The sequence below is a fragment of the Aethalodelphis obliquidens genome, unplaced genomic scaffold (assembly GCF_003676395.1).
Source record: "Aethalodelphis obliquidens isolate GAN/ISIS:26980383/991018 unplaced genomic scaffold, ASM367639v1 scaffold71, whole genome shotgun sequence".
Lineage (NCBI taxonomy): Eukaryota > Metazoa > Chordata > Mammalia > Artiodactyla > Delphinidae > Aethalodelphis > Aethalodelphis obliquidens.
Window position 1 is genome coordinate 8532031 of NW_020838015.1, and position 24166 is coordinate 8556196.

Genomic DNA, 24166 nt, shown 5'->3' on the forward strand with positions numbered 1-24166 from the left:
TCCCTACAGATGTAAATTATTTACATATTGACACTGGCTATCATGTTACGTAAACTGTGTAATATTAACATGTACATTTTATTAGACACAATTTATATTATATTCACATGTATCTAATATAATTTTTACTTATTTGTTACATTTATGGTCTTGTCTCTCGCTAGTCTGTCAGCTCCGTGAGGGCAAGGAAGAATCCCTGGCGCCTGGCCCACAGCTGGAGCTCCAAAATGTCAAATGAATGAACTCCCTTGGCCACCTGAGCCTCAGCTTTCCCCTCTGTAGGATGGGTGTGCCTTTCCATCTGGAGGTACCCCCATGTTCCGATCCCTTTTCCTACACCTCCCCCACTCCAGAGGGCTGCTCCCGGAACTCCGCAGCCCAGGTTTACATTTTCCCATACCCTGGGCGTTCATGCCCACCACGTGCACTAGGCGCCGGCCCGACCGGACTACCACCCCCAGCATGCCTCGCGCGTTCGTGAAGTACCACCACAACCCATAGGGGTATCTGGGTCTGACAAGGGCCCTGACGCCGCAGAAGCAAGGGCGCGCGCCCCTCTAGCTAAGCATCTGTGGTACGTTCCAAACAGGGGGCCCTCCAAGGCCCCGCGCTTCCGAGCCCCGCGGAAACTCTGGCTCTTCTTGTACAACGGAGGTGGTTCGCTCTTCCGTTGCCCCGTGGCTTCGGCTCATCTCCAGCAGGAAGGCGAGGCTTCCGCCCGGCGTAGGGGGTGAGCTGGAGCACGGTACCCCCAACCCCCTGGACAGCATTTGAGGGAGGGGGCTCAATTTCGGGGATCCCCGAATGGGCATATTTAGAGGCTCTGAGCCCGGTGTGGCATTTAGAGGTGGCTGTTTTTGAGGGGACCCTTAGCAAGTGGCGTTTAGGGACTCCGGGGTGGGACTTGGGAGTCTGTTTTAAGGAGCGTCCCTCGGAGGCAGGGTTTATACCCCTTGGAGACAGGGTTTAGGGGGATGTTTGGGGAGACCCTTAGGGTTCGTGTATGAATACTCTGTCCACGAGGCAGGATTTGGTGTGCTTCCCCAAGGTAGAGACAAAGTTTGAGGTTCCTGAACTCAGGGCGGAATTTTGGGGGGCTTGTTTCAGGAAAGGTTCTGGTGACGGTGGGAACGTTTGGGACCGACATGGCATGTGGACCTATCGAATGGCCTTTTTGACCTCTGGTTCAGTTATGATGTCTCACCGCGGAGAGACTAGACACATCTGGGCCCACAAGTTTTTTTAGGAACAGGAACACCCAGCCCAGGCTGTGGAAGTAACACCGGAACCTAGTGTGCTAGGTTCTTCCCGAGGGGACAGTGTGCCACGGGGCCTTCATGGACCGTGGCTTTATTCGTCATTCATAAGGAGGTGGGCTGTTGTGGAAGACCTTTTTTTTTTTTTTTTTTTTTTTTGCGGTACGCGGGCCTCTCACCGCTGTGGCCTCTCCCGTTGCGGAGCACAGGCTCCGGACGCGCAGGCTCAGCGGCCATGGCTCACGGGCCCAGCCGCTCCGCGGCATGTGGGATCCTCCAGGACCGGGGCACGAACCCGTGTCCCCTGCATCGGCAGGTGGACTCCCAACCACCGCGCCACCAGGGAAGCCCTGTGGAAGACCATTTTTGCCTTTTTCGCACCTGGTCCATTGGAAGTGTCAGCATATGAATTATTCACGAGGGGGTGGATCAGCGTGCTGAAGGGGTGTGCTGAAAGGGGCGTTCTGCAGTCTGCCGGGCAAATTAGATCTCATTTATTAAGCGTAAAGGTGAGTAGCACCCCGAGTTTTCTGTGGCTTTTCTAGGGGCATTGTGCATAATTCATGAGGGGCGTAGCTTTTACGGCTTCATCTGCATGATCCGCTGTTAGCTTTCCCTTAGAGGTTTCAGGATTTAAATTTTGCGTCTCAGCGAAGGGACGAGGCCTCGCTCATTGTTCATTCCTTACGGCCCAGTAATCCCAGATTATCAGCAAAGGCTCTAGATTCAAGTCCCATCGATCCTTGCCAGCTGTGTGATCTTTGGCAAATTTTTCTGTGAGCCTGAAAAAATGAGTAAGAGCATAATGATGATCAGATTAGTTTACACTCATTTAGCACTTTATTAGCCTGTTTAATCTCCACAACAATTCTAGGTGGTAGGTTATTATTGTCCCATCTTATAGATGAGGAAACTGGGACACCGGGAAACTAAGTAATTTGCCTAAGGTTACTCAGTCAGTGAGTCTGAGTCTACAGTCCTGAGTCTGTAGTCTTAATCAAATGTCATAATGTCTCTCTCCCATCCACCCAATTCAATGGTACTACTACTACTGTTAGTCATGTAGCACTGCCTGCCAGGCACTGTTCTGAGACCTTTCTACATATTTATTCATTTAAGCTTCATCACAAGGTAGTTTACTATTGTTCTCATTTTATGGGTGGGGAAACAGTGGCCCAGAGAAGTGAAGTGCCTGGTCCCAAGTCACACAACTAGTCATCGGTGGATGGAAATGATTTTTGTGAGGGTTTAAGAACTCTCTAAGGAGGTCACCTTTGAGCTGAGACCTGAAGGACAAGAAGGAACCGATTTCCTGCTCTGCATTCCTGAGACCAGTGGTGCAGTGCATGGAAAGGACACACAACAGGAACCACCACATAGTGGGCGATCAGTTAATGTGATCTATTATTATTATTATTTGACAGAATCGTACTGGATGCTTATCGTGTGCCTGGGGCTTTGGTATACAGTCGTATCTCTGGTGACCTGGTAGTCTCTCCTACCTATTTAATGGACATTGGTGGCCTTAGCACTCTGTTTTCCAGTGTAATTCTGGAAGGGTGTTTCAAGGCACTATTTTTTAGATAATGTCCCAAGTTGGGGGTTTCTCTAGTGGCTGGGTACACCCTCACCCATAAGTAATTTTATATTAATATAAAATATATTTACATATCACCTTTAAATTAATATATAATACTTAAAAAATTTAGCGTTGCCCTGTGCCAGCACTGCTCTGAGCTCATTCCGTAGTTCATATTCTCTGGTTTTCACAGTGACACATTTTGCCTTTACGATGTAGATGGGTTCTACTACTATCCCCATTTTACAGTTGTAGAAACTGAGGCACCTGCCAGCGGTATGTGGTAAACCTGGATTTGGTTGGACCAAGGCAGCCCCGGTGCAGTTAGTTAAGGGAGGAGGCAGCTGCACTTCTCTTGGGTTTCCCCTGTGGTTCTTCAGCACCTTTCATCATTCATGAACGGGAAGGGGTGACCAAGTTGCCTCGCCTGGAGGACCATAATCCCTACTTGCTGGAGAGGGCTGTCTTGAGTGTACCTGTCCATTCAGACTCATGCATAATTCATGAGTAACTGGGTGGGACCTTTCTTGACCTCTCTGAGTTTCCAGGTTGGGCTGCTGCAGCATCACCATTCATTATTCATGAGCTGGGGGAGTGTGTTTTCCCTGTGTTAGCCCTATTTCCCTGCTTACTGGGTATTAGATGCAGTAATGGGCGGACCTGTCTCTTTTGTTCTTGCCCACCGGGCCTCATGCATTACTCATGATAAGATGTGGCCTCGGTCTCCTTGGCTTACAGGCTGCAGCAAGATCATTCATTATTCATGAGCATTGGGGTGTGACTTCCATGTTTTAACATTGGCTTTCTGGTTGCAGGGTGTTAGTCAACCAGCCACCCGGCCTCGTGCATAATTCACGATCAGGAAGTGTGGACTTGATGTCCTTTCTTGGTTTCCATGGTAGCCTGGCTGTAACAATGTATTCATTATTCACCTTCCATGGGCGTGCCCTCTATGTCGTTTTACCTGTTTTCCTAGTTACTGCTATAGTAACCACCAGGTGGCGCTATTCGCCTTCGAAGGAGTCACAGACAGGCAGGGGCCGTCATGCATGATTCATAAACGGGCGCGGCCTGCCTGCATCCGGGTTTCTGGGGGTGGGGCCCAAGGTTTTGTTCCGGCCCCGGGCTCAACGGCCGCCATCTTGTGTCGGCGGCGGCTGACGGTAAGGAGGTCCCGGGGACGAGCACAACCACTACGGCCTGAGGAGGAGAAGGCAGCGACGGCGATTCTAGGCGGCCCAGGCGGCAGGGAGGAGGAGGAGGAGAAGGAGGAGGGTGGCGGCCGGGCTTGGCTTCGGCTCCTAGAGGAGTTGGCGGCGGCGCGACCCGGGGAACCGGCATTGGTAACAAATGGCCTTTCTCAGTTCCTTGGCCGGGGCAGGGGCTTCGCGAAGCATTGGAGGGTCTTGGGTCGGCGCAGGGCTAAGCTGACGTTGGGGCGGGCGGTGATGACTCGGACGCAGGAATCGTTGGAGAGAAGGGGGGGGTAGATATTGGGGCGGGGCCGACATTTCCCATCCGGGACCAGCCCAGTCCCTCGGGCTCCAAAATCTGACCTTAGAGTCAGACCCCCAGAATCTGCTTTTAGAGACTCAGGCCAACATTCCTAGTCAGTGACCTGACCCCCATCCTGAGCCTTGCATCGCAGACCGGAACTTCCCCCAATCAGCAGTAGAGACTTACGGGATCGATATTCCTGGTCAAAGCCTCCTACCAGTGTATGTCATTAAAGACCTTCCCCAGAATCTCTCTTCATTCACTCCTAGTTCCTCAGTATTTGCCCTCGCAGCTTTCAAGAGGGGCCAGACCTCAGGGAGGGTCCATTTGGCTTCATTTCTAAAAGAGTCTTTTCTAGCATCTTCCTTCAGAACCTACCCCCCCAACACACACACACACACACACACACACACACACACTCCCCCCCCACCCTCTGCCCTCAGCTTTGAAGGAGTCTAGACCCTGTGAAAGGCCATTTGCGCTTGGCCTCCATGTCAGAGAACACTCCCCCACATCTCAGAGGTCTCCCAACCCACCTTGGCCCAGCATCTTCCCTCCAAAACCTCTCCGGGCCAGCATTTCTATTCAGAGGTTTCCACATAGCACTCACCTTTAAAGACTGCTTTAATTCCTAGAATCTGCCCTTAGAGACTTCCTTTACTTTAAGAGAATGCACCCTTTTTTATGGTCCCAGTATTCTCTTCAGAGAGTACCTCTTGCAGGCCTCAGCATCTCCCCCATCAGACACTCATAACCCCCAGTATCTTCCCTCAGAGCCTCCCAGGGGACCAGACACCAGGGAGGAACTGTTTGGACATATAATCCTCCCATCAGAGATCTCTCTGCCAGCATCTGCCCTTGCAGACCCTGTTGGTTCCTAGCCCCTTCCATCAGAGTCTTGCCTCAAATCCCACGCTTCACTCAGCCTCTGCCTTCAAAAGCCAACCGGGGTTCCAGCTTCTCTCACAGACCCCTTAACCTCACATCAGGCCTAAGAATCTGCCCTCAGAGCCTTTCAGGATTCCAGCATCCTCAGTTAGGCTTTCAGCTTCGTAGGACCCCAACATCATTGTCAGTTGTCCCTTCCCACAACAGGTCCAATTCTCCATCAGAGTAGGAAACCCCTTTCTCTGCATCTACTCTCCGAGCCTCCATGGGGTCCCACATAATTGGTCAGAGAAACTCAACCCCACCTGGGGACCTAGCCAGTATCTGCTTACTGAAGTTTTTAGGGCCAGAACTGTCTGGGCTCAGCCTCCCCTTTCCACTCCAGAGCAGCTGCAGTACCTAGCACGTACCAATCAGAGATCAACACAAGACCTTTGTACTCCATTAGAAATCCCTCCACGACCCCACCCCGGGCCTCAGCATCCACCCTCATAGCCTCCTGGGACTCTGACATCAATGTCAGAGACACCTTTTCCCTGCAAGTCCCAGTTATTTTTGGTCAAAGATTTCCCTCTGCCACCAGTGAAGACCCCCCAGGGCCCCAGCATCCCCCTGATGGAGAACACCCCCACCCCCAGACCCCAGCGTCTTCCCACAGCCTCCTTGGACTGCAGAGTCCCCCACCCATTCCCTGTGCAGCCGCTGGGGCCTCAGGTGCAACTTCCTGGCCCTTTCGTAAAAACTCCTTTTCCAAGGACCCAGATATGAGTCTTAACAACCTTGCCCAGCACCACCCCTCCTGCCCCCCAGGGCTTCTAACATCCCCTTTCCCATCTCCCTCTGAGCCTCCAAGGGCTCAGACAACCGTCTCCTGACTCTTTTATATTCCCAGGGACCTCTCAGTTAATCCCTCCTAGGAGGCTTGACAGGCCCCAGCATCCTGTGCCCTAGCTTCTCTCTATCCTGATAACTTGACCCTGTGTCTGCCCTCTCTCAGACCTGCTCCAGGACTCCTACCTCAAACCTCCTTCTCTGGTTTGGGTGGTAGACAATGCTCAGGCTTCAAAATCAGCAGATTGGAGACCTCAGGCAGGTTCTGAAACTCTCTCAGCCTCAGTTCAGCTTTGCTGAACAATTGATAGTGTATGTGTTCTAATTGGGGCCTGAGCATGTGTTGAGAGAGAAAGGTTTCGAATTTATGCTGGCGGTGGAGGATCTTAGCTCCTCTCTGGGGTTTCTGCCCCAGACCCCTTCTGCTTGCCTTGAGACTGGCCTGTTCCAAATCTCTGCGATTGAAATCCACTCTCAGACCATCAACCAAAACCTGCTTAGACCCTTGTTGCCAGCATTAGGAGTACAGATGTCAAAGGTCCAGATAGCAGATATCTCTCTGGCCCTGGATCATCTCTGATTTCGGAAGTGGGAAGATGGTGTGTCCCAAACAACCAAATCAGTGACAAGGCAAGGCGATAACTAAGTAGTGGAGGCCTCTGCAGGTGCCCAGGGAGGAGCTTATGTCCTTAAGCCTCTGAGTTCTGACCACAGACCTTGACTCTTTTAACCTCCCTAGCAGCCCTTTGAGGATATTTCTGTTTGCCCCTGCTTTGGGGGAAAAAAAGGGGGGCTCAGAGGAAATGAGATACCTATCACGCGTCAGGAAGTCAGTAAATGGAAAAATATGATTTGCCTTGGTCTCCCTACTAACTCACCAAGCCTCTTCTACCCAAGTTGGTTCTTGGCGTTCCCAGCAGTTCAGCTAGATGACTTGGACCTAGCCAGCCTCCTGGGTCCCCCTCCCTCACCCCTCATCTCTTAGCCCTGTGGGCTGGGCCCTGAGCTGGGTCCTGACTCTGTTCCCCCAGGAGGCATTGGCAAACAGTCCAGCACCAGCTGCATGACTGGGCAAGTGACTGGAGTTCTCTTAGCCTTTGTTTTCTTACTTGTGACATGGGTATAAGGTTATCTGGTTCATAGGCATTGTTAGGATTATACAAAGCCCTTTACTCTGAGATTGACAGGCAGTAAGCTCTTGGTAGATGGTAGAGAGCTCCTGTCATCTTGCTTAGTGCTAGCATGTGACAAGCGCCAAGATGGAATCTTAGGTACAGTGGGGGTACTTGGTGTGATTGGGTGTCAGAAAAGGCTCAGTGTAGGAGAACAGAGGCTCAGAGGAGCATTGGGGGTGGGGGGGAGTGATTGGGGGTCCTGTTGTCTCCAGCGTCTGGAACCAGTCCCCCCCCCCAACCAATTTCACTTCCACAGCAGCCTGCATTGTTCTGTCTCTGGGACCTAGTCCTCATGAGCTCAGGTTTTTCCATTTGTCTGGCAAGGCCATTCGGCCCTTCCTTGCAGGGTCAGGACCGTTGAGGGGATGAAACGCCATAACATCAGGAAGCAGCCTGGGCCTCAGGGTCAGCAGATCCCCGGGTGGTTCCAGCTTGGCCACTCTCTTTGTGGGAACCTAGGTCAAGTCACCAAACTTCCCTGAGTGAGTTTCTTTTCCTCCAGTGTGAGTTGCGAGTGTTACTGATAGTAGTCCAAACCCCACAGGGGTGCCCTGAGGACAGAGTGAGGCACAGATCATAAAGTGATCTGTGTTTGACATTTGGCCCAGGGAGGACTCCTAATAAATATTCGTTTATCATTATTGTTGATCTGTTTTAGGGACTCCACACTCAGACAGGGCTTGGGAAGTGTGTGTTTTCTCTCTCCCTGCGACCTCTTTTATTGGCCCTGGGTGTTTTCCCCTCCCAGAACTGGGGGTGGTGGGAAGCAGATTGGATTTTGTGAAACTCTCCTCCGTGAGCCCCCCTGGGAACTGAGTTCTCAGCACAATATCTCCTGCCATCATGCCACCCTGATGGATGTCCAAGCCGCGTTTCCCTCTCAAACCCCTGTCACTAGAGTTAAGGGAGAGGAAGGCTGCTTGCTATTGCCTACCTGTTCTGTACCAGGCTTTTTGGTCTGTGTTATATCTCGTCACATCAACAGCTCCATGGGGTAGGTAAGTGCTCTTCTCACCCCTGTTTTACAGGCAAGGGAACCGAGGCCATAGGGGTTAAATGATGACTGTCAAGGAGTGCCAGGGTCTGACCTGAAGCTACATCCTTTCTCTGACTTCCTGACAAGTACATTCTTGTCACTCCTTTCCCCCCACAGTATTGGAGTCTCTCGCTCATTATGCTGGGCTGGGGAGAAAGGCGAATGGCCTAGTGGTTAGCAGCATGGATTGCAAGCCAGACCACCTGGGTTCAGATCTTAGCTCTGACAGCTGTGTGACCCTGGGCAAGTCACCTCACCTCTCTGTACCTGTCTCCTCTTCTGTAAAATGGGGATATTAGCCCTTACGTCTTCCCTTTCCCCACAATCACCACTAACCAACAGGAACACCCACATGCCCTAGGCTCATCTCTGATCTCTTTTTTCCTTCCAGATGTCCAGCTCGCCGCTGTCCAAGAAACGTTGCGTGTCCGGGCCTGATCCAAAGCCGGGTTCTAACTGTTCCCCTGCCCACTCCGTGTTGTCCAAAGTGCCCTCGGTGCCAACCAACGTGAGTGTCTTCTTCCTGGAGACTGGCAGGCGGGGTGGTGGGTGGGAAAGTCTTCTGTATCGCTGTCCCATCTGTCCCTCCCCTCCTCCTGCATGTCTCCCTGAACCTGTTCTTCCCCTCCATCTCTAGGGAATGGCGAAGAACGGCAGTGAAGCAGACATAGATGAGGGACTTTACTCCCGGCAGCTGTAAGTGGGGCCGAGGTTGGACTGTGAGGTGGGAGGGGGCACTGAGTGGATAGGGTCAGAAGGGCCTGGCCCTGACCTGAGACACCCCCTAACCTGGCAGGTATGTGTTAGGCCATGAGGCAATGAAGCGGCTCCAGACGTCCAGCGTACTGGTATCAGGCCTGCGGGGCCTGGGCGTGGAGATTGCCAAGAACATCATCCTTGGTGGGGTCAAGGCTGTCACTCTGCATGACCAGGGCACTGCCCAGTGGGCCGACCTCTCCTCACAGGTACCTCTTCCCATCGCCCTTCTCTGCTGAGACCCCATCCCCCAGGCTACACAGCCAGTTCATTTCTTTCCTCATTCCCCTTTGCAGTTCTACCTGCGGGAGGAGGACATTGGGAAAAACCGGGCTGAGGTTTCCCAGCCCCACCTGGCTGAGCTCAACAGCTACGTGCCTGTCAGCGCCTATACTGGACCCCTCGTAGAGGACTTCCTCAGTGGCTTCCAGGTACCTTGGGCCACCGCCCGACCTCCTGCCCAGTTCTCTCAGAGCCCATCTCTGGTTTATTCATATGATCAATATTTAATTGACTAGCCCGGGTGCCAGGTTTCATGCTGAGGCTGCAGCTAGGGGATGCGAGCAGGCTTTAGACGCTGGACCTGCCTCTTCAGGGGGAAGATGTGAGCCAGCAGACAGGACAGCATAGTGCACAGACTGGAGCCAAACCGCCTTGGCACAAGTCTCTCATTGTACTGGTGTGACCTTGGGCAGGTCACTGAGTCTCCTGTGCCTGCCTTTTGTCTGTTTGTAGACGTGGGAATGGTAATAATGCCGACTTCATAAAGATTTTGTGAGGGCTAAGCACTTAGAATAGCAGCTGGTTTTTTATTAAATAAAAACCCTGGGCTGGAAAGAGGAGCTGTGGGAGCTGAGATTGTGCCCTGGGGTGTCCCAGCAAGCCAGGACACGGCTGCCGAACCCTGATGTAGCTATGGGAGCTCACCCTGATGGAATGGGTGGGCATTCAGGCAGAGAGCTAAGTCCCAAGGATCATGGCTGAGCAGGTGTTGTCCTGAGAATTGGGAGCAAGTGGGTGTGGTAGGAGTGAGCTCAGACTTTGGCTGAGGACGAAGTTTTACTTCTGTGTCTCGCAGGGCATGGCAGGGTTGTAGGCAGGCAGCAGTGGGTGTTGGCAAATGAAGGAATCAGCTGTTGTCCAGACTCTGTCCTCCCAGCTGCCTCTTTACCTTGCCTGCCATAGTTTAGGGATTCACATTTCTCTTCACTGAGTTTCACCTGGGCTGAATCTGATACATGGTAGATACTTTGTATTTGTGATAGAGAGCTGAACCAGCAAAGCCTTAAGGACTCCCTGAGGCCTCGCACCAGCCTTCCTCCACCATCTCCCCCTTTCCCCTTTCCCCTGGTGCTGGGCCCTCGCCTGAGCTGCCATCTCTCCACAGGTGGTGGTCCTCACCAACACCCCCCTGGAGGACCAGCTGCGGGTGGGTGAGTTCTGTCACAGCTTTGGCATCAAGCTGGTGGTAGCAGACACACGGGGCCTGTTTGGGTGAGTGCCCCCACCCTTTTCCCCTGACCCCTGCCATGCCCAGGAAAAGACCCCCAACCTCTGACTGCCCTCAGCCCCCCTCAGCCCCTTGGGTTTTGGATGTTGTGTCTTTACCTCACCCCATGTAGCATGAGTGCCATCTGATTCCCAGCAGTGATGGGCTGAATTTGCTCAGCAAGTACTTGCTGCATCTTGAGGGACACGTGGGGTCCCTGAGCGCATGGGACTCGAGCATCAGCCCTGTTGCCTCCCTCTACAGGCAGCTCTTCTGTGACTTTGGAGAGAAAATGATCCTCACGGATTCCAATGGGGAGCAGCCGCTCAGTGCTATGGTTTCTATGGTCACCAAGGTGAGGAGGGCAGCCTCAGGGGTCCTGGCAGGCAGATGGGCGGCAGGCCTTCCTGTCTGCTCCCGGTACCCTGGGCCTGCCTCTGAGGTACTCCTCCTTTAACCAGGACAACCCCGGTGTGGTTACCTGTCTGGATGAGGCCCGGCATGGCTTTGAGAGTGGCGACTTTGTCTCCTTTTCGGAAGTACAGGGCATGATTGAACTCAATGGAAGTCAGCCCATGGAAATCAAAGTCCTGGGTGAGCTAGGGCCATGGGGAATCATGGGAGATAGGAGGTGTTTCCCTGGACTCTGCGTGAGGGGAGACACATCCTGGGTGTCTGAGATGAACCAGAGACAGAGTCCCCTGGTGTCCACCCAGAGCTGGGGACATGGGGGAGAAGTGCTGTCTCGTGTTTGAGCTGTTTCTAGAAGAGTCGCCTGGTATCTACATTGAGGGGGAAAAGGTCTCTGGTGTTTGAACAAAGCAGATCAGAGGATCCACTCATGTCTGACTGGATTCGGACAGGGAGCAGAGAATGTCTTCTAGTGTAGACTTGGGGTCAGGGACACAGGGTCCCATGGGCTCTGAGCTGGGCGAGAGGGTAGATGGTTTCTGAAGTTCGAGTGGAATCGATTACTCCTGATGTCTGGGCTGGGTCAGGGATGGATTTTTCCTCATCTTGTGGGTGTTGTGGGTTTTAGGAAGGGTGGGTAGCCTGACAGTTTCCCTGTCTACCCTAGGTCCTTACACCTTTAGCATCTGTGACACCTCCAACTTCTCTGATTATATCCGTGGAGGCATCGTCAGCCAGGTCAAAGTACCCAAGAAGATCAGCTTTGTGAGTGTGGGGAGTAGTGGGCTCTGGGGGTGGTGCCAGGCATTTCCATGTTCTCCATTCTTCTCTTCTGGTTCTGATGCTCCGCCCCCCACAGAAATCCTTGCTGGCCTCCCTGGCAGAGCCTGACTTTGTGATGACGGACTTCGCCAAGTTTTCCCACCCCGCCCAGCTGCACATTGGGTTCCAGGCCCTGCACCAGTTCTGTGCTCAGCATGGCCGGCCCCCTCGGCCCCGCAATGAGGTGGGTAGGTGGGTGAGCCAGCCAGGGCAGATGACCTTGGCATCGAAGGCCCACAGTGCCTCTCTACCTAGCCCCCCACCCCCCACAGTGGCCTCACAGGCATGCTCTTGGTTCCTTCTGCCCCACCAGGAGGATGCCACAGAGCTGGTGACCTTGGCCCGGGCTGTGAATGCTCGAGCCCTGCCAGCGGTGCAGCAGGACAGCCTGGATGAGGACCTCATCCGAAAGCTGGCATATGTGGCTGCTGGGGATCTGGCACCGATAAATGCCTTCATCGGGGGTCTAGCTGCCCAGGAGGTCATGAAGGTCAGCACAGATGGAGAAGGACAGGGTTGGGTTGGGCCAGACACCTCCCTGATTCCATCGCTTGTCCTTCTGTGTCAGGCCCCAGTTAACCACTGACCACTTGCCCTGTCCTGCCCAATCCCCAGGCTTGCTCCGGGAAGTTTATGCCCATCATGCAGTGGCTGTACTTTGATGCACTGGAGTGTCTCCCCGAGGACAAAGAGGCCCTCACGGAGGACAAGTGCCTCCCGGTATGTGAGTGGGGCCCTGGGGGAGATGTCATTGGGGGCATTTCTGGTGAGGCCTTTCTGTGACCCTTCTCCCTCTGCATTCCTCAGCGCCAGAACCGTTATGATGGGCAGGTAGCTGTATTTGGCTCACACCTGCAAGAGAAGTTGGGCAAGCAGAAGTACTTCCTGGTGAGTGATCCACTGGGACAGCCACTTTCTTCATCTCCTGTGGCCTCTGGCTACCTCTTAAGGGGTCTCCTTCTGCCTCCTGAGGGCGGGTCTTTGGTTCTTATATCTCTACCGCATGACTTTTGCCATTTTCTTTTATCTTGAGGGAAAGCCTGGTGTGTCCTTCTGTTTCCACCATCTTGTGCCTCCTCCCTCAGATGCCTGGGTTATTTCTCATAGCCCTGGCACTTGAGGATGTGGCACTAGACCCACCTCTCCCCTCTCTTGCTATCTTCAAGGGGAGTGAGAGTGAGGAGTGATGAGTGACTTCACACTGACCTGCATCATCCTGACTAGCCTCTTTCTCTCTTCTTGGCTGTCTTCTAGGTGGGCGCAGGGGCCATTGGCTGTGAACTGCTCAAGAACTTTGCCATGATTGGGCTGGGCTGTGGGGAGGGCGGAGAAATTGTCATCACAGACATGGACACCATTGAGAAGTCAAATCTGAACAGACAGTTTCTGTTCCGGCCCTGGGACGTCACGGTGAGAGTGGTGGGGGTAGGAGGTGGGACTTTGTCATCTTGTTTTCCTCTTTTGTTCTCATTCTTGGAAAAGGGGCTTTACCACCTTTTTCTTTCCTTCACCTTCTCTCTGTCACTCGTTCAACAAACATTGAGTACCCTTCCATCGAATCTACCGTTTTTTATCTCCTTTTTTTTTTTTTCTTTTTCCTTGACTTCTTATGAGTGCTGGTTGGGACAGTGTGTTGGGGGTCCCAAGTTCAATGATTCACTAGTCCCCTAGGACTCAGCAGTACTTAGCATGTAGTTGTACTCACAGTTAACGATTTCTTCTGGCAAAAGGATGCGTAACAAAATCAGCAAAGGGAAGTGGCTCATGGGGTGAAGTCTGGGGGAGACCAGGCACAAGTTTCCAAGACTCCTCTCCCAGTGGAGTCGCACAGGACATGCGTAATTCCCCTAGTAGCGAGTTGCAACAGCACGTGAAATGTTGCCAACCAGGGAAGCTCGTTAGAGACACAGTACCCAGGGTTTTTACTGTGGTCTGGTCACATAGGCACCTTCTGCTGGTAATGTCCCCAAATTCCAGACTCCCAGAAGGAGAGCAGGAGTTCAGCATAAACCACAGGGTTTGCTTAAGCAGTCTAGGCACAGTGAGAAGCCCTTACCAGGTACTGAATGGCAAGAACCCTCCAGAAGTCCAGGTTCCCAGACTGCAGCCAAGGGCCAACCTGGCCAGCAGGCCTCTTTCCTAGGAGAGTACTTGTGCTAGGTTCACTCTTCTCTGCACAGATAGAAGCTGGGTTATATGGTGATCTAGTTAGGAAGCCTTCTGTAGGGGACAGTGTCATTGTTGCCTGGCCAGGATCGATTCCCCTTTTGTTCATTCATTTATTCACCAAGTAGTTATTGAGTAAGTTCTGTTCTAGGTACACCAAGGAAACAAAGATTTTAGTGGACGGGGACAGACAGTAAACAGCACAGTACAATAGCGAAGTTTATAGTTAACGTCCATAAGTGCTGTGCAGAGGAAACAACAAAAACAAGATGAGGGAAGTGGGCAGGCCAGGGAGATCGGTTTGCAGTTTTGATTACAGTGGTTAAGGAAGGGCTCATTTCTGCCGACTTGGAGGGCATGAGGGAATAGAGTCCCTTCTTCTGGGGAAGAGTGCTCCAGGCCAAGATCCTGAGGTGGGAGGGTAATAGGAGATGAGCTAGAGGAAACGGGGGCCAACTCATTTTGCCTTCAGTGGAGGTGGGAGCCAAGGGAGGGTTTTCAGCAGAGGAGGGACGTGACCTGATTTGGACTTTGAAAGGATCCTCCTTGTCTGTGTGCTAAGATTCTGTTTTGTTTGGGGGAATGTTCCCCAGCCCTGGGTGCCGTTAACTGCAAGAACAATAGAAGTTGGGTAGGCAGAAGAACAAGTGGCTGGCCTATCGTCTCCAGCCTGTGTCTGTGCACTGCTTCCCTTTTCACTGAGCCCCTGCCATATCCGTCACAGCCCTAGCCATGTGGTACTGTCACGAACTGTCTCCTGCCAAACCAGGGAGCCTCCTGAACTCAGGGCTTGGTTCTTCCCAGCATTAAATAAGCCAGCCTTCAGGAGGACAGCTCTGTGGAGGTTCGCTGGTGCATGCATGAATAACTGAGTTCTGTTCCCCCATTCCTACCCGTGCCCCCCCCAGAAGTTAAAGTCTGACACAGCTGCTGCAGCTGTGCGCCAGATGAATCCGCACATCCGAGTGACAAGCCACCAGAACCGTGTAGGCCCTGACACCGAGCGCATCTATGATGACGATTTCTTCCAAAACCTGGATGGTGTGGCCAACGCCCTGGATAATGTGGATGCCCGTGAGTTTGGAGGCGGGAGAGGAGGTCAGGGGCCAACTTGCGTGTGTGTGTGTGTGTGTGTGTATCTTGGAGGTGCCTGTCTTCCATTCTCCTGATGTCCATTTCTTGGCACTCACGTTTTGTTGTGACCCCTCCCGCCCCCCAGGCATGTACATGGACCGCCGCTGCGTGTACTACCGTAAGCCACTGCTGGAGTCAGGCACACTGGGCACCAAGGGCAATGTGCAGGTGGTGATCCCCTTCCTGACAGAATCATACAGCTCCAGCCAGGACCCGCCTGAAAAGTCCATCCCCATCTGCACACTGAAGAACTTCCCCAATGCCATCGAGCACACCCTGCAGGTGATCAGCATGGGGGGAGAGGGCAGGGGTCAGGCACCCGGCCTCGCGGCCACTGGCCCCTGTGCTTTTTCTTTAAACCTTCCTCTCTTACTTTCTATATTGCAACCTTGGTTTCTAGAATGATTCATTCTTTTTTTTAAAACTTTTTTTTTTTTTTTTTTTGTGGTACGGGGGCCTCTCACTGTTGTGGCCTCTCCCATTGCAGAGCACAGGCTCTGGACACGCAGGCTCAGTGGCCGTGGCTCACAGGCCCAGCTGCTCCGCGGCATGTGGGATCTTCCCGGACCGGGGCACGAACCCGTGTCCCCTGCATTGGCAGGTGGACTCTCAACCACTGTGCCACCAGGGAAGCCATTTTTTAACTTTTGTTTTGAAAACTTTTCAGCATTTAGACAGATACAGAGAATAGTGTGGGGAACACTCAAATACTCTTAGATTTAACATTTGTTAACATTTTGCCACATTCTCTTCATAGATTCATGTGACTTTTTCTCGTTTTGGTGAAGTATATTGTGGCCATCACAATGCTTCACTCCCTCTGCTTCTTCGAAGGGAGGATGTATTCGCACATAACAGGGTCTCAACTTGAGCACTGGTGACAGTTGGGGCCCGATATCTCTTTATCATGGGGGCATCCTGAGCACTGTAGGATGTTTAGCAGAATCCCTGGCTCCTACCCACTAGATGCCAGTAGCACCCCCTTCCATTTGTGGCAACTAAAAATGTCTTCAGACATTGCTGGATGTCCCCTGGGGGCAAGATCTCTCCCAGGTGAGAACTGCCCCCAGGTAAGAACTGCCTGTCTAACCAAAACACCACCTTCATGCTGAACAAAGTTAATGGTAATTCTTACTGTCTCTCCTAGTTACTTATTTGTCTCTAATACTCAGTCCATATTCAGGTTTCCCCTGCTGTTGCTCAAAATGGGTTTAATAGCTGGTTTTCCAGGTTGATTTTGTTTGCGTGATGCATATACATACAGAATACAGAGCAGAGCACATATTATCTGGCTGAGTTTTTTACAAAGCGAACATATCTAGGTTGTCCAGCACCTAGGCCTACAGACCAGAACCTAAGGATAACCATTGTGTTATCAGATGATTCTTAGTACAGTCTTTGAGAGCAAACCATTCAGAACGTTTAGTAAAAGTATGGGGCGGTGGGAACAAAATAGGGAGGGGGGAAAAAACAGTTCCCTCTATCACTTTCCCTTCTGCTCCTGCAGTTCCAGACTGGGTGTCTTTGTATTTGTGCACCCACCACAGACTCACTAGGCCATGAGTGACCTTGGACTTAGCCTCTCCATGCCTTGATGAAATGGAGGTGACAGCAGTATATACTTTATGGGGTTGTAAAGCATTTAGCATTCACTATGTATCTGGTGCTGTTTTAAATAAACTTTAAATATATACATACTTGGCAACCCGTGAGGTACATACTACTGTTACAGTATCTGTTTTGGAAAGGAGGGCACAGAGTTAAGTGTCACTGTGTGTCCCTGAAGTCGCAAAGCTAGATACTGTGTAGCGGAGCTGGTTTTGATCTCTGACATCTATATCCTCCAAACCCCCTCACCAGTGACAGCACTTACTGTTCTAGGAATTCTCAGAGGGCAGAGCCTCTGTCCAGTTTGCTGCTGAGTCCTCAGGGCCTGTATAGGACCGTAATTTTAAATATGTAATGTAATTTAAAAATACACGTAACTGAATTATTTCTTTTTTATTGAGGCATGACATACCTCACGTAAGGTACACAGAACTAAATTTTTTTCACGCATTCACTAGTGTAACTGCTGTCCAGATCAAGTTCATTGGTTTTTCAAATTGAGGTGCTGGGGGCGGGTGGAGTGGGGAAGGTTGGGAACAGTGATTGCGGGGCTTACCTTCTGCCAGAGCAGCTTTGTTCATCCTGTTTGATTTGTTCACTGATGGTCTTTCTAATGCCTCCAGAAGCCCATTTTGTCAACCATCGCCCCCTGTAATCTGTTTGCTCTGTCTGCAGTGGGCTAGAGATGAGTTTGAAGGCCTCTTCAAGCAGCCGGCAGAAAACGTCAACCAGTACCTCACGTAAGTAACCAAATGCCCCCTCACCCCACCCACTGCCCTCCAGCCAGAGCATCCTGTCTGCTTTCCTCACCAGTGTGACACCCAGCACCAGGCACACTTCTCAAGTGAGTCAGTGAATGTTGGGGCCTCATTCCACTGGGGGTCAGGACTAGCTTTCCGTGGAGAAAGTGGGGTTGCCCTGGAGCCCACGCTTGGGGCCGCTGTGTAATCCTGCCCTTTTGACCCCTCCAATTCCTGATAGAGACCCCAAGTTTGTGGAGCGGACCCTGCGGCTGGCGGGCACCCAACCCCTGGAGGTGCTGGAGGCCGTGCAGCGCAGCCTGGTGCTGCAGCGGCCATGTACCTGGGCCGACTGTGTGGCCTGGGCCTGCCACCACTGGCACACCCAGTACTCTAACAACATCCGGCAGCTGCTGCACAACTTCCCTCCCGACCAGGTAACGCCCACTTGCCAGGTCCATTTGGTGGGATGCGTTTCCCAGAAACAGGAGCCTGCTGTGCGTTCTCCGTGTGGCTCCTTTCGGTCATTAGTCCAGCTGTGGCAGATGCCCCAAGCATGGGGGTCTCACACGAATGATTAAACTCGACCTGTTTTTGCTGTCCCCTTTCCTTTGAGCAAGAGACTTCACTTCTGTTTCCCTTACCTGTGGTGTGGGCTGACTCACCCACCTCCCAGGACTGTAAGGATCATAGTGGAGAGATTTTGGAGTTAAGAGCTCAGGAATCAGTGGGGGTTCAAATCCCAGCTCCATTTTCATTTGGGCAAGTCACATACCTTCTCTCTGTACTTCAGTTTCCTCATCAGTAGAGATAACAGTAATCTACCTCATGAGGGTTTTTGTGAGGATTTATTAATATTAGCTTAGTACAGTGCCTAGCAATTCATAAGAGTTTGTTAAATGGCTGTGTGGCTAGCACAGAGTGAGTGCCAGGAGTTTTTTTTCAGTGAGGTGCCCCTGTTTGATTCAGCCTGGCATCAGCACTTCCATCTACAGGACCCTACAGTCTAGGTTGTTCATGATCTATTCTAGCCCCCTGCGCGTGCCCAGCCAGGAATAGTGAGTCAGGGCACATCCAGGGCCAAGGTGAGAAGTTAGGATTGTTAGAGAGGACTCCAATCTCAGGTCCTGCTCCTCAAAATTCTCTCTACTTCCTTAGCTCACAAGCTCGGGAGCTCCATTCTGGTCTGGGCCCAAACGCTGTCCACACCCGCTCACCTTTGATGTCAACAATGTAAGTCTCCTCCTTGGGGTCTCCTAGGGTCAGGTGGAGGGTGCGTGGGTGGGAAGGAGGCCGAGACTCCCCAGGTGAGGGTGGACGTGCTCACCCTTCTGGGCCCTGCCTTCTCCTAGCCTCTGCATCTGGACTACGTGATGGCTGCTGCCAACCTGTTTGCCCAGACCTATGGGCTGACAGGCTCTCAGGACCGAGATGCTGTGGCAGCGCTCCTACAGTTTGTGCAGGTCCCCGAGTTTACCCCCAAGTCCGGCGTCAAGATCCATGTCTCTGACCAGGAGCTACAGAGCGCCAATGCCTCTGTTGGTGAGGATGTTTGGCCAGTCGGCCAGGAGTCACCACCCCAACTTGTCCCCTGCCTAGTCCAGCTTTCTCTGCCCCTGGCACTGCTCTGCAACCCCTGGCCTAAGGCTTCCCCACACCTTCCTTTGAGCCTCCCTTGCTCTGAAATGAGGGTCGGTTGGGTTAAATTCTATCCCTCCTGCCTCCTCCTCCCCACTCCCTGGCCCTCAGGAGAACTAGCTGTTTGTTTCTCTTGCTCTGTGTGTGTTTCCCTTGGAAAGAACAACTTTTCTCTGTTTCTTCTTGATCTGTTTATCTGGAGGGTGTGATTTCCGCCAATGGTCTTGCTCCCTTGGTATCTGCCCCATCTTCCCACCGCCATGTTCCTCTGTGTGCATCTTTGCCATGGTATTGCTCTCCACAGTTTTCCTCATCTCCCTCTCCATATCTCTGCCCCAGTTCCCCATCTCTCTCCATCTCTTTCCCCCAGCTCATGCTGTATATCAGGGGTAAGGGCCAAACAGTGACTCTTCTAGGCTTTGCAGGCCATATAGTGTCTGCAGTTAATCACCTCTGCAGTTGAAGCACAAAAGCAGCCATACACAACATACAAATGAACGAATGTGGCTGTTTTTATTTTCTCCCATGTCCCCATCTTCCTCCCCAAATATATATCTGTCATGTTCCTCTCTGTGTATTTCCTCCATCTTGTTCCTCATATACATGCATACGTATGTATCTGTGTGTAATATATATAAAACATATGCAAGGTCTATGTAAAATATATATAAACTTTGTGTGTGTGTGTATATATACACACACACACACACATACACAGCATATATAGGGTATATATAAGATGTATCTATCATGTGTATAAAATTTTTTCTCACCTATCTCATCCTCTGTATATGCCCCTATTCTCCACTCTTCATATATTCTTTCCCCCAGTATCTTTTTTTTTTTTTTTCCCCCAGTATCTTAACCTCAATATCCACATCTGCATATTTCTCCCAACTTCCCCTCTATGTATCTTCCCCTGCCTTTTTCCCCTGTATCCTCTTATGTCTCCCCACCTCTCTCTGCATCATTCTTCCTGAGATCTACAGCTCTCCCATCCTGATCTGTCCATCCCCACTTTCTCCTAATGTCTTCATTTTCAGTTCCTTAGAGTCTCTAGAGATACCTCTCTCTTGATATACCTGCCCCCTGTCCCCTGTCTTATTCAGGTTTGTACTCTGTTGTCCTGCTCTCTCTCTCCCCATTGCTCCTCCTCCCTCCCAGGATGTCTTTCCTTTTCAAATCCTTTATCTACCTAAACACCTTTTGCCCCACCTGGGCTCCTGTTTCTACCTTAGACCCTGGCCTGGGGTCTAAAGGGTTGACGGTGTTCCTCTCTCCCTGCAGATGACAGTCGTCTGGAGGAGCTCAAGGCCATACTGCCCAGTCCAGAAAAGCTCCCTGGGTTCAAGATGTACCCCATTGACTTCGAGAAGGTGCTGGGTGGGGGCCCTGGGCAGGCAGTGGGGATGGGCTAAGCACAGATGGGCAGGACAGAACAGGTTCTGGGGATCTAGAGGCAGCCCCAGGCCTTTGTGGGATTGGATCACAGGCCTACTATGGGGCCCTGAACGAATAGATGTTCCCAGCCATGCTTTGTGATCTGAGAGCCCAGCAGGTAATTGCAGTGGAGGATACTTGTGTCTCCGGAGGCCAGGAATCCTCTTCCTCCCCTGATCCTCTCCTTATTGTCTCCCCACTCTCCTCCCTTAACCTCTCACTCATAAAAGGATGATGACAGCAACTTCCATATGGATTTCATTGTGGCTGCATCCAACCTCCGGGCAGAGAACTATGACATTCCCCCTGCAGACCGGCACAAGGTGAGGCAAATCTAGACTTGACGTTTCACCCCCTCCCAGGCTGCAGTTGCCCACATTCTATCCCTTCTGTAGAATATGAGCTTCTTCTACCCTTACCTTCCTTCCTTGATCCTTTCCTTCCTCACAGAGCAAGCTGATTGCAGGAAAGATCATCCCAGCCATTGCCACGACCACAGCAGCCGTGGTTGGCCTTGTGTGTCTAGAGCTGTACAAGGTGGTGCAGGGGCACCGACAGCTTGACTCCTATAAGAATGGTTTCCTCAATTTGGCCCTGCCTTTCTTTGGCTTCTCCGAACCCCTTGCAGCACCCCGTCATCAGGTGAGGGCCTGTATCAGGGGAAGTGGATTTGTGGGTGGGTGTTGCTCTGTAGAGCTGGCTCTAGTTTGCTTCATAGCCTGTCACCAGGAGAGGGTTTCTGTCAGTGTGTACCTGTTCCTTTTGTTTACCCCCTTGTTCATTTATTCGTTCATCTCATATATATATATATATATATATATATTTTTTTTTTTTTTTTTTTTGCGGTACGCAGGCCTCTCACTGTTGTGGCCTCTCCCGTTGTGGAGCACAGGCTCCGGGCTCGCAGGCCCAGCGGCCATGGCTCGCAGGCCCAGCGGCCATGGCTCACAGGCCTAGCCGCTCCGCAGCATGTGGGATCCTCCCGGACCAGGGCACGAACCCGTGTCCCTTGCATTGGCAGGCGGACTCTCAACCACTGCGCCGCCAGGGAAGCCCCATATTTTTTTTTTTTTAGTATTTTCTATGTGCTAAGTACCGGTCTGATTCTGCTTGTGGAAGACCTCAGAAAAGATAATTTGAATAGTAGATTATGATTAATAACTGCACAATAGTAGCACCCAAAATTTATTGGGTGCTTAGTATGTGAAATGCTTTTGCTTGCTTCGTCATTCACTCAGATATTTACTGAGCACCTACTGCATGCTAGGTACTCTTACAGGTGCTAAGGTTATATTCCTGAAATAGAGTAACACAATAAATGATTTTGGAACCCCAAAAAAAGAACAGGATAAGGAGAACTTGAGAGTACCAGGTGGTGAAGGGATGGGTTTGGGATTTTAGCTGTGGGATAATCAGGAGTGGCCTTACGGAGAAGATGACACGTGAGTCCAGACTTGGAGGAGGTGAGGAGACAGGCCATGAAGGATTTGCTGGGAAGGCATTCCAGACAGAGGGGCCAGTCTCTGCAGGGATATTGAGGTAGGAGTGTGCCTGGGATGTTTGAGGAAGAAGTCGTTAGAACAGAGTGAGTGAAAGGATGAGGGGATAGGAAATGAGGAGAAAAGAATAGGATTCCAATGACTTAAGGCCTTATCTCCGTTATCATAAGGGTTTCATTCTTTACTCAAGGCAAGACAAAAGCCATGAGAAAGTTTTGGACACAAGAGGCTTGTGATCTGACTTAGCATGTCTGCATGAGTGGAGGGGGAGACTGATGGGGCTGCGCCCTCTGGTGGCCCCCATCCCATTGGCCTGCTCCTTGTCCCACAGTACTATAACCAAGAGTGGACATTGTGGGATCGCTTTGAGGTACAGGGGCTGCAGTCTAATGGTGAGGAGATGACCCTCAAACAGTTCCTTGACTACTTCAAGGTGAGACCCCTTTCTCTCTCTCACCCCACTGGGGGCGGAGTGTGCAGGTGACTGGCTGGCCTGTCCACCCCCGTGACACTGCTGTCCTCCCCCTTCTCCTCCAGACAGAGCATAAGCTGGAGATCACCATGCTGTCCCAGGGTGTGTCTATGCTCTACTCCTTCTTCATGCCGGCCGCCAAGCTCAAGGAACGGTTGGATCAGCCGTGAGTTGGGTAGTGGGGACCCTCAACTTGGCAGCTGTCCCACTCCTGCTCACTGCCCTTCACCTCCTCTGCCCTCAGCTACCTGCCCCTCTTCACTTACTTTTTGCCTCCCTGACCCTCTGCTCCCCCGCCCCCAGGATGACAGAGATCGTAAGCCGTGTGTCGAAGCGAAAGCTGGGCCGCCATGTGCGGGCCCTGGTGCTTGAGCTGTGCTGCAACGACGAGAGTGGCGAGGACGTTGAGGTCCCTTATGTACGATACACCATCCGCTGACCCCTATCCTCTCCTACAGACTGACCCCAGGCCCCCTCTCCAGACCCCTTCCAGCCCAGGGCTCCCATTTGGCCTCTGTCATCGGCCCAGCTACCCAAGCCTGGTGTTCCCTCTTCGTCCCTCTACCTGAACCCTCTTGCCGCTGCTTCCTACCTTGTTTGGAACCTGAATCCTAATAAAGCGTTGTAAACCCAGATGTGACATAGCTGCTGGTTCCAGGGAAAGAAGGGACTTTCTGGAGCTGTCTGGTTCAGATAGTAACCAAAAGGGCTCAGCCTCACCCCAGCTGCCAGCTTCCTGGGCAGAGAAAATGTGGGAACTGTCATGTCTTCCTCCTGCCCTTCCTGCTTAGGAAGAAATGGAGGCAGTAGTGAAGCTGTGGAGAGCAGGTACCTAGGTCCTTGTGACTTCACTGGAGGTGGGTTCAAATTCACTTTCTCCATCTCTAGCTCCTAACTCCCTGCCATATTGATTTTGAGAGGTAGTTAAGAGCAGTGTTTGAGCAAGTCCTTTAACTTCTCTAACCTTGTCCCCCCTCTGTGAAGGGAAAAGTTATGGCAACCAGTTGGCCAGGGCTTGGTCACTGTGGCTTATGTCCTTGGGGCACATCTCTTCCCACCTGGACCGAAGCACTCAGACCCTGGACAGGCCTTTAGCATCATGGTTCCCAGTGCTAGGAATGCCCGTGGTGTCCTTAGTTCAACTTCCCTGCTGCAGAGGGGCCTCAACAGCTCTGCTTGACTGAGGAATGCCAGTGTTTGTGCACACTTTGCAGTTCTGATGAAAATATTTGGCTGAGAACATCTGTAAAGGAAAAGCCTCTTTCCTGTCCCTCAGGCCTGGTCTGCTTGTCCTGAGGCCTCCCACCTGTGAGAAGAGAGCGGCTGTGGGTTGTTGACTGGTTGGAGCAGACAGTAGGAGGCTCACCACAAGCCCCACCAGGACTGCAGAACTGCCCGCACTCCGTCTTTAGTCTCAGCTGAGCACTTCAGACAGTTGAAAGCACCAATCGGACTGGCCACCTGGTGCCTGAGGATGCCACTCATAACCTCTGTCCTTCACCCAGCCAGACTCCAACTTTTTCCATTTAGAAACAGACCCCTCATTCCTTCACTCTAACTCAAGTACTGGGAATCACACAAACTGGCCTTACCCTGACCTGTCACCCATCACAGCCTGTTCCCACATGTGCTGTCTCCTGGGCCAGCTCCAGACTCCAGGCACAGCATATGCCCTTGCCCCACCTCCCTCTGGTTACTTTTTTTTTTTTTTGACCACATTGGGTCTTAG

At 51.9% G+C, this 24166-nt stretch overlaps 1 protein-coding gene across 2 annotated transcripts; it reads left to right on the plus strand.

Moving 5' to 3' along the window:
- The first annotated feature begins 586 nt into the window (after window positions 1–586).
- UBA1 (ubiquitin like modifier activating enzyme 1) lies at window positions 587–23072 on the plus strand. Of its 2 annotated transcripts, none has more exons than XM_027091340.1 (26): window positions 587–730; window positions 8654–8770; window positions 8900–8958; window positions 9059–9227; window positions 9315–9449; window positions 10406–10512; window positions 10772–10862; window positions 10969–11101; window positions 11586–11683; window positions 11778–11924; window positions 12054–12230; window positions 12356–12460; window positions 12548–12628; window positions 12995–13150; window positions 14815–14980; window positions 15126–15322; window positions 17324–17388; window positions 17630–17825; window positions 18547–18621; window positions 18741–18930; window positions 20314–20402; window positions 20697–20789; window positions 20917–21108; window positions 22297–22398; window positions 22503–22603; window positions 22741–23070. In XM_027091340.1, the coding sequence occupies exons 2-26, from the start codon at window positions 8654–8656 to the stop codon at window positions 22874–22876; spliced, it is 3177 nt and encodes a 1058-aa protein (XP_026947141.1). In that variant the 5' UTR covers window positions 587–730; the 3' UTR covers window positions 22877–23070. The 2 variants fall into 2 exon arrangements, with proteins under 2 accessions (XP_026947141.1, XP_026947140.1); XM_027091339.1 differs by lacking the exon at window positions 587–730 and adding an exon at window positions 3953–4178 and having other exon boundaries at window positions 22741–23072.
- The last annotated feature ends 1094 nt before the right edge of the window (window positions 23073–24166 follow it).

What these genes read in the sequence shown, in the direction of transcription:
- UBA1 (XM_027091340.1), top strand. Translation starts at nt 8,654, where the DNA reads ATGTCCAGCTCGCCGCTGTCCAAGAAACGTTGCGTGTCCGGGCCTGAT. An exon ending in GCAAGCAGAAGTACTTCCTG is followed by an intron (nt 12,629 to 12,994) that starts GTGAGTGATCCA and finishes GCTGTCTTCTAG; the next exon opens with GTGGGCGCAGGGGCCATTGG. An exon ending in TCACCTTTGATGTCAACAAT is followed by an intron (nt 18,622 to 18,740) that starts GTAAGTCTCCTC and finishes GCCTTCTCCTAG; the next exon opens with CCTCTGCATCTGGACTACGT.